This window comes from Elaeis guineensis, chromosome 1 (assembly GCF_000442705.2).
Source record: "Elaeis guineensis isolate ETL-2024a chromosome 1, EG11, whole genome shotgun sequence".
Taxonomy (NCBI): Eukaryota; Viridiplantae; Streptophyta; class Magnoliopsida; order Arecales; family Arecaceae; genus Elaeis; species Elaeis guineensis.
Window position 1 is genome coordinate 152,589,504 of NC_025993.2, and position 10,328 is coordinate 152,599,831.

General features: G+C 36.0%; 1 protein-coding gene across 1 annotated transcript; it reads left to right on the forward strand.

The window, feature by feature from the left end:
• Nucleotides 1-4,500: 4,500 nt before the first annotated feature.
• On the forward strand, nucleotides 4,501-10,322 carry LOC105039062 (pyrophosphate-energized vacuolar membrane proton pump). Its single transcript, XM_010915041.4, is given in 9 exon segments — nucleotides 4,501-4,857; nucleotides 7,126-7,700; nucleotides 8,006-8,385; nucleotides 8,478-8,564; nucleotides 8,680-9,010; nucleotides 9,115-9,178; nucleotides 9,181-9,524; nucleotides 9,609-9,668; nucleotides 9,810-10,322. Coding segments are annotated over 9 exon segments (2,295 nt in total). The 5' UTR covers nucleotides 4,501-4,610; the 3' UTR covers nucleotides 10,017-10,322.
• Nucleotides 10,323-10,328: the final 6 nt, after the last annotated feature.

Genomic DNA, 10,328 nt, shown 5'->3' on the forward strand with positions numbered 1-10,328 from the left:
AAAAGAGCTTGAGATGTGGGTACCAGAGAACTTGGATTAGGAGAGACCGAGGAGAATGTTCCAATTGGGACATGAGACTATGAAGTAGATGAAGAGCGGAAACTGTTAAGAGTTTTGTTATCCAATTCAACGTACGTTGAGTTAAAAGTTGGTTGTATAGTGACCCTCATGCATATATAATGTCCCTGGATTAATGGAAGCTACCAATTTAAGAATTTAGATTATGGAGTAGATAAGAAGTGAAGGTCATGGAGTGCAAATTACCATTCAACATGTTATTATATGATAAATTCTACAATATCATCAGTGGTGCAATGCTCAAGTTTACTAGTTTGAATGATCATTTCGCATACTATTTCATCCACACAACCCACTAGAAGAAATAGTTATGTTACATCAAGGTCTAATTCTTTAAACCTGCATTGATTTATACAAAAAAAAAAAAAAAAAGCATTGATAACATTAATGTTCACGCAAAATTGAAATATTGCGAACACACTAGAATTAAGAAAGATTCTCTTTGTTGCCTTATGATGTCCCAATTTGATTTACTAACCATACTAGCTAACTAGATGGTTGAATCATTAGAACAATGATGAGTTTTCATATCTCTAGCTGGTGAAGTAGAGGAATTATATAATCTACCAAATATTTATCGCTATCTTTACTTAATTTAATCTGATATGAACTTTAAGATTTTTATATATAAAATAATATTTATTTCAGAAAACTATCCATCCTAAATAAAATATTATTCTCTGCCAACTTCTATCGCAAATCCATGTTCAGACGGAAGCGCCAGTCTGAAACAGCGCTGCCGCTGTGCCGCATCCCTCCGTCCCACAACGGAATAGGGAAAAGCCTGTAGGACATCTGGTTCCACTCACTTGCGGTGTGGTCACCATCACCAATAATCTATTCTCACACGGCCGGCCAGCTGTGGACGCACGCATGCTGTTTCCTAAATTGGACCAGGCAAACCAAAGGACCGGCAGCAAGGGCAAAGAAATAAGCAAAAATTGGCTCGTCGCATAACCTGGTCCATGCTGTGCGGTTACGTGGCTTTCTTCCAGTGGCCAGTCAGTCGTACGGCATCCAAAACGCGGTGACAGTACGCCCATCGCAAAAAAAAAAAAAAAAAAAAGAATTATAATCATAAAGTTTTGATTCAGTGTTATCCAAGATAAAAGGTAAAAGAGCTGGCAACACGCCATTTCATAAAATGGTTGTCCCTTTCTACGTCACCCACCCCGCTTTTCCAGAGATCTTGGATTTTAAAAGAAAATGGAAACCCCCTGTTTCCCTTTTCTTTTTATTTTATCCGTGACAAGGGATGGCAAACTGATCGGATAACGTTCGATATGGGTCGGATGGGATTTGATATATTTATTAAATAAATTAAAAATTTATATCCGAAAATAATTATTTTATTAAAAAAACTAATTCAAGCGTTCTATAACGATTTAAGTTAAACTGTTTAAATAGTACCATCTTTATTTTTGAAAGACTATAATTTTTATCGTAGTTATTCATTTCTTTTTTTTAATATTAAAATTTTATCTAGGATAAAAAAAAGAAAAGATATGAATAAGATATTAATATATTTATAATTATATTTTTTTATGATGGATATCAAGATAGATACATATTTTTATTTTTAAATAAATATTATATAAATTATATATTAAATATGTTAATAATTTTACTGAATAGATATGGATATTAGTCAGACTTTAGATATGTCCATATTTTTTAATCCATATATATATATATATATATATATATATATATATATAATAAATTCAATAATGAAGCTACTACCAACTATACAATGATTCAAATAGAATCCTCTATTTAGATCATTCACAATGAATAAGTAATTAAGAGCCTAAGATATAATTAATTATTCAACCCCCACAACAACTGACTTAATTAAAGTTCCAAGTCACTAATTCACAAGAATTTGCATTAACAATATCAAGAAATCAAATATTATTCAAAAAAAGATGTATAATATAAAAAAAATTCTACATCAAATACAACCATTACTCCCTAAATGCAGTATAAGTAAAAACAATCATGGATTGTATATTTTATGAGGGAGCTTATAAGAAAAATTATATATAAATTTAGGAATAAAAAGAAGCGGCTATTACTCCTAAACAAAAGTAACAAGATTTGAAAATCATATTTAATGAAGTATATTCAATCTTATTTTTATTAAAAGCTTTTTTCAAAAAATAATTATTAAATTATAAAGTATGAAAATATGTATCATAAGACTATATAGCAATGCGAATACATCTTAAATAAATAAAATAAATTAAAAAATGTAACATTTTCATTACAAAGATTCATTTATAGCTTTCTATCAGAGTCCAACAAGATTGATTGTATAAATATGAATTCGGATCATCTGAATTCATATTTGACGATCTTTATATAGATATCTAGATTTGATAAACTTTATAAGTAGATATCTCAATTTGATACACTCTATAAGTAGACATTCAGATTGGACAACGATTTGATTTGAATTTTTTTTGCTAGAAATTGTCGCTCAAAACCTGATCTAGCAGATAGATGAGCTCGATTGATTGAGTTGGAGGAACATATCTTATAGGGATAAAATAAATCGAACAATATCTGTTCAGATATATTTTTTTATTCAAAATTATTTTAATATAAATAAAAATTTGAGTATCTAATTAATGTCTGTATCTATATCTACATCAATTAAAGAAAAATAGATATGGATATATACATATAACTATCCAATATATATGTAAATATCCGATTCTATTTATAGTCATATTTAATTTTATATAGCACTCAAAAAAAAAATAAAAAAATAAAAAATTATATTAATATGCTATTGATTTGATTTATCATCTATTTAGTAATATATTTGATTATATGGTCATAAAATTAATTATCTGATTTATATCCACATTTATAGATATATTTTCAATATCCGGTTCGTATTCATATTTGTTTAAAATAAATATGATTATAAATTTTTATATCCGGCTAATATTCAAACTCATATCTATATTTATTAAATAAAATAGATATAAATATGGATATATTGATATCTAATCTATTTAATCCTAGTAGCATGGTGTTGGAGCTATTTTGTAATTACAAAAAATGATTAGGTGTCATTGGAACATGTTCGGCCAAGGAACCTTCCGGTGTTTCAGTCAAACAAAGATTCGGGAGAAAACATGATAAATGAAAGAGAAAGAGAAATATAAGGATATAGTATTCAAATTTATTTTCATTTTATAAAAAAGTATGTAAATATGTGTGATTTAAATTATATAATTAGCGGACAAGTAGTTGAGCGCTATTCATATCTGCTAATCTAAGCCGTTAAAATATTTCTTTTCATATACATTGTGATTATGTATTTTTTCTTATCTACTAATATGGTTGGTTATGATATTTCTTTTTAGACATGTTGCAATCATATTTAGTTATAGTTGGTCGTAATGATTGTTCAAATATTTAGCTGATTGTTGGTTTCATTGGACGCGTGTCATCATCAAGAATTTATTTTGAAAATTTCTTGATTGAGTATTTAGCAAGATTTATAAGTAGATGTCCTAATTTGGTCTGAGTCAGATAATAAAACAGATAGTGGGATAAATTTAAAAAATCATGATATATCCTAATCCATATTTGATCAAATATGGAAATTACCATATAAATCTGGTATGAACTAAATATGGAAATAGTCGGATATCTAAATATGGTAAGATTTATAGACAGATACACAAATCCGTATATGGAACTAGTCTGACACAATATTTCTATACGACCCAAACCGTCCAATTGCATCCTTCACACGTTTCCAATTCAGCTCCACAACTAATGCTATTTTGACTTCTATTTCTGTCGCGTCTCTTAGCTTGTTCGGTTAAGCAAGCGTGTCGCATTTTGCGACGGGACGTATCGCTACCGTCCATTTCGAACACTAGTTCACCAATCTGGACCTTAAAACCGATGGAGTCTGTTCTGTGTTTTATGCCACGTTAGTTATCACTTGTCACTAATAATTGGTCGCTAATTTCGTCGGTAAGCTGGATTTATTCAAGTTGTACATCAATCAGTAATCACCATCCGGGAGCCGCGTCAACACGGCAACTTCATTTAAAAGCTCCCCGCTCACGTGCTCCTTCAGATGACTTTACTTAACGTGCTCTCATGGAAAGCCCGTTCGGGAACCAAGATGTCCGCCTGCACTGCGTGCGTGATTGTGCCAAAACCGTTCCGCAGGGACACCAGAAATGCAGCAATGGGATGATGGAGCTCGCGTCAACAATACGATAATACGAACCACCGTCCCTGTAATGCCTTGGAAATGGAAAAATTTTATTCAAAAAAACGGTTTTTTTTTTAACAGTTAATTTTAACCCTTTTTTTTTTTAGAAAAAAAACCAAACCTCTCTCTCTTCGGCTCTCTCGCTTCTATATAAAGAACCGGAGCTCGTATCGGAGAGGCGCTAGAGAGGGAGCTGTTGAAACCCTCGGCGTTCGGTTCCGCGTTTCTTGGGGAGTGGGAGTTGAGCTGCTCGTTGGGCGATTCTTTCCGGCCGGATACGACAATGGGGACGGCGATCCTCTCCGATCTCCTGACGGAGATTCTGATTCCTGTGGCCGCGGTCGTCGGGATCGTATTCGCCCTGATCCAGTGGATGTTGGTCTCCAAGGTGAAGCTCTCGCCAGAGCAGCACCCACCGGCTAGCGGAAACAAGAACGGTTACACTGATTACCTCATCGAGGAAGAGGAAGGCCTCAACGACCACAACATCGTCGTCAAGTGCGCCGACATTCAGAGCGCCATTTCGGAGGGTGAGAAATATTTGATTGGATCTTTTGCGTTTCGATATTTCTTTCTTTCTTTCTCTTAGATCTGGTGGTTTTGCGGTCTGAGCTTTTTATGCTCAAAATAAAGATTCGGTGTAGCTTCTTGCTTTCGTTTAGATCTCCCCGACAGTTGAAAGAAAAGGATTTTTTTTGCCTTTTTTGGGGTCTTGATTAGATCTACTCGTTAATTTTACGAGCCGTCTTGTACTTTTTGAATTTTAACTAATATTTCTGGTTGTAACATTTATTTTTTTTGTAGTTTTTATCTGACGTTTGGCAGAGAAAAACACTTTTTCCCCTCTAGGATTTCTGTTTTTATGAGTATAATTATTCCAGGAAAGCTTTCCCGTCATCTCTATGTTATAGTTTTTTTTTTTTTTCCTACTTTCATGGAAACAATTCTTTTGCATTTGCGTTCCATATGGCCTCTATAGCTTACAATTTGTGCTTCAGACATAAGCCAGATCTTATATAAAATTTTACTTTCATCTTCGTTTATACCTTCTCAAGCCATTCTTTGCTGAGATTTCTAATAGATGTATGACTGGTATTATGCTGGTGTTGGTCTTCGGTTATACTATTTTCTCCGTTTTATTTTTTTCGATTTCTTATATTTCTTCCCGTCACCAAGTAAATTTTTAAGTTTTTGAATTTTTGCCGAATTTCTTCCATGGATATTTGTTCGGTGGTCAAAGGAAAAAGTTGCGTGCTGTGGTCCTCAAGGAAGCGCTGGTTTATGTTGGACACTTTTTTAAGGAGATAAGCAGTTGTTGATTGTGGTCCTCCGAAATGTTTGTCAGATTAGATTTGTCCTGACTTCGTTATGTAATTCTTTTTTACTCTTGCAGCCTTCCTACCTCAACTATTCTTGTTTCTCACAGAAATGATGGGCTATGGCGTCAATACAATATTTGTGTTCTCATACCTAGTGTTAGTTATCCTTATAAAAATGCTCAATTATTCTTTTTTATATGGTTATTAGGGTGGCTCTTTGCTAAAATAAAATTGTGGCCTTTATTAGATCGTCATGAGAGGAGCATCAAAGAATTTTGTTAAATGAGATCCTAGATTGATTCTCTCATCTGTAGATTCCACTTGCATGACCTTCCTATCTAGTGATTCTTTGGAATCAACTACTGGATTTTATGCACTGCCAATTAGATCTTGCTTATAACATGAATGAAAATACATTGTGAAATTAATCATCCCAAAAATTTGTTTATTAACCCGATGTCTTATCGTTACTGGTAGCAACGTAGTGTGTTTCGCATAAAAACTCAACTTTCTTGGATGGCCATGGAAGAAAAGTGATTTTTGACCAATGACCTTGCATAAACACATAATTGCTTTGATATTCATGTTAGGCTGACTGATGTTTGTTTTCTATCTGTATCCATCTATGAGTCATACTTTGTGAAAACGTATGTGATCTGCTGAGATTAGACATTCTTTTAATGAAATTGTGAATAGAAGCATGTGCATGGCATCTGAAAAAAATGCAGATCTATGGAGTTATTACCATCGAGATCCATTATCCTGTGAAACAGAAAAGACCACAAACCCCTGTCTTCCTCTTCACTCTTTGTTATGACCTGAGCTGTTCTGCAAGGACCCGGGTTTATATTTCATTATAGGGGTGTAGTCTTTTAATGAATGTTTCCATTAGTATTTTGTCTAATTTTGTATATATTGCTGATTAGATTTTTGTATTGGATTTACCAGCTGCTTTGTGAAGGTAGGTGTTCTACTACCTGTATTGGGATTCAGAGGTGGAAACTAATTTGTTTTTGAAGGTTATAACTGCCTGTTCCCATTATTTTGACCTCAATTTTTAGTCTATTAATCATGGTTCACCAGCTGGTCAAATTGTTGTTTGCTTTGGGTCTGATTGCATTGAATGAAAACTCAAATTAGTTCAAATTCTTGTTTATGTAAATTGAAACTATGTCCGCCTATAACTACTATTAATCAATAGTGGTAGTACTATGGATATTATTGTTGATACCACTATAAAATTACTATATAGTTAACTTGTGTTGATTTTATTTACGCACCTAACAACCTCATTATTAAGTTGTTGTGAAATGTGTTGTGAACTCTGTCTAGATCCATGAAATTGTTTTGGTACTTCTTTTCTTTTCCTTTTCTTTAAATTCGTTTCATTTTGTTCATGGTGTTAAGTAAAAAAGGTTATTCTTAGTGCGGCATATCATTTTGGAATGTAACATTCAGCCTGTTTATGCATGTTCACAGGAGCTACATCTTTCCTTTTCACGGAATATCAGTATGTTGGGGTGTTCATGGTGGCTTTTGCAATTCTGATCTTCCTCTTCCTTGGCTCTGTGGAGGGCTTCAGCACAAAGAGTCAGCCCTGCACCTATAGCAAGGATAAGACTTGCAAGCCTGCCCTTGCTAATGCCATTTTTAGCACAGTGTCTTTCTTGCTTGGTGCAATCACCTCTGTGGTTTCTGGCTTTCTTGGGATGAAGATTGCAACTTATGCAAACGCCAGGACTACTTTGGAGGCCAGGAAGGGTGTTGGAAAGGCATTCATTACTGCATTCCGGTCTGGTGCAGTAATGGGGTTTTTGCTTGCTGCAAATGGGCTTCTGGTACTCTTCATTGCAATCAACCTCTTCAAGTTGTATTATGGAGAAGATTGGGAAGGCCTTTTTGAGGCTATTACTGGTTATGGCCTTGGTGGTTCTTCCATGGCCCTTTTTGGGAGAGTTGGTGGAGGCATTTATACAAAAGCTGCTGATGTTGGTGCTGACCTTGTTGGAAAGGTTGAGAGGAACATCCCTGAGGATGACCCTAGAAACCCAGCTGTAAGAACCTCTGCTCTTCATGAAAATTGAAAACACCTAGTTTTGGTACACTCATTTTTCATCCCTGGTTGCATATTATGTTTCATGACACAGGTTCTGCCACGGATCTCTTACATTGTTTTAGGATGATAAGATACTTTTCTTTCTTTTTTCAATGCCATATCATTTTAACTCCTTGTTATTACCAACATCTTAGCTACCAGAATTTTTGTTTATATTTCCAACACATTCTGGCTTTTGTTTAACTGCAGATATTTTTCTGTTCTTCCTGTAGAGGTTGATGTATTTTTTGACATGATTTATAGGTGATTGCTGACAATGTTGGTGATAATGTTGGTGATATTGCTGGTATGGGGTCGGATCTGTTTGGCTCATATGCTGAGTCTTCCTGTGCTGCCCTTGTGGTTGCCTCAATCTCTTCCTTTGGAGTTAACCATGAACTGACTGCCATGCTGTACCCCCTGCTCATTAGCTCCATTGGTATCATTGTTTGTTTGATCACTACTCTCTTTGCAACTGACTTCTTTGAGATAAAGGCAGTGAAGGAGATCGAGCCTGCACTTAAGAGGCAGCTCATAATCTCCACTGCTCTTATGACTGTGGGAATTGGGATTGTTAGTTGGATAGCTCTCCCATCAACCTTTACAATCTTCAATTTCGGTGCCCAGAAGACAGTGAAGAACTGGTAAGCTGCATGTAACTTTATTTCTTGTTTGCCTAGCAAGGTTCTGTTGTTTCTTCATCAACACCTTATTTTGTTGTGTTGGAATTTGACAGGGAGCTGTTCTTCTGTGTGGCAATTGGTTTGTGGGCTGGCCTGGTCATAGGGTTTGTTACTGAATACTATACAAGCAATGCATACAGGTCTGCTAATTAGTTTCCCTTTTTTTTAAAAAAAATTATGATGGGTCAAATACCTTCTGTGACCTCATGTTCTAGTTTGGTTATCTTTATTTTAATTCTACTTCCCCCTATGCAGCCCTGTGCAAGATGTTGCCGATTCATGTAGAACTGGAGCTGCCACTAATGTTATCTTCGGGCTTGCTTTGGGATACAAATCTGTCATCATTCCAATTTTTGCGATTGCTGTCAGCATATTTGTTAGTTTTAGTTTTGCTGCTATGTATGGTATTGCAGTTGCTGCTCTAGGAATGCTCAGCACCATTGCTACTGGGCTTGCCATTGATGCATATGGGCCCATCAGTGACAATGCTGGAGGTATTGCTGAGATGGCTGGAATGAGCCACAGAATTCGTGAGAGAACTGATGCTCTAGATGCTGCTGGAAACACTACTGCTGCCATTGGAAAGGTATTGTTGTTACTTGTGATAAAATAATTCGCTTCATCATAACTTGTGTTGGTTGTGCATTTCAATGTATCCCTTGTCTTTTTTTTTTTTTTTTTTTCTTTCAGGGATTTGCTATTGGTTCAGCTGCCTTGGTATCTCTGGCACTTTTTGGTGCTTTTGTGAGCCGAGCAGAATTTCAACCGTTGATGTTCTTACCCCTAAAGTCTTCATTGGATTGCTTGTTGGTGCAATGCTTCCTTACTGGTTCTCAGCCATGACCATGAAGAGTGTTGGTAGTGCAGCTCTCAAGATGGTTGAAGAAGTCCGCAGGCAATTCAACACCATTCCTGGGCTCATGGAGGGAAGTACGAAACCAGACTATGCCACCTGTGTCAAGATATCCACAGATGCTTCTATCAAGGAAATGATTCCTCCTGGTGCTCTTGTCATGCTCACCCCTCTAATCGTTGGAACCTTCTTTGGTGTGGAAACTCTGTCAGGAGTTCTTGCAGGCTCTCTTGTTTCCGGTGTTCAGGTCAGCAGCGATTCTCTATATTCAATGCTGTTCATACTTTTAATATGGTATGTCCAGTACTGAATTTGTTTTAATATGTGACAGATTGCTATCTCCGCATCCAACACTGGTGGGGCATGGGACAATGCAAAGAAATATATCGAGGTAAATTATTCCATATTTGTTTTTGTTTCCCGGCCTTTCAAACATTGGGGTGAATTAACCGAGCCTTTAACCTTCACCAAGGGTTTGAGGCGAGAGATCCAAGTCCTTAAAAAATATCCCCTTTTTTCCTGCTTGTTTTAGGCTGGAGCTTCGGAGCATGCCAGGACCCTTGGTCCCAAAGGATCAGATCCCCACAAGGCCGCAGTGATCGGTGACACCATTGGTGACCCTCTCAAAGACACATCAGGGCCATCGCTCAACATTCTCATCAAGCTCATGGCTGTGGAGTCACTTGTATTTGCTCCTTTCTTCGCCACACATGGAGGTCTTCTCTTCAAGATCTTCTGAAGGATAAAAGAAAGAGTTGCTTCATCACACTTCAGAAAATGCATCCTACCCCTCAAGCACCGCACCGCTACATCATCATCGGATCACATCCTCTTTCTATTTATCTTCCCCCCTGATCTTCTATACTTAGAACTCCGATTTTTATTTTTATCTTTGGTCCTTAGTTTCAGGTGGTTCTCACGGTGTTACGTTCGAGTGCCCATCTTTGCTGGGCATGAGCAGTTAAATTTTCCTTGTGGTAGATAAATTGTGATGATGATGACAATGATGATCCTCAGAAAGAGATTATAGACGGTTTTCATAAAATCTTGC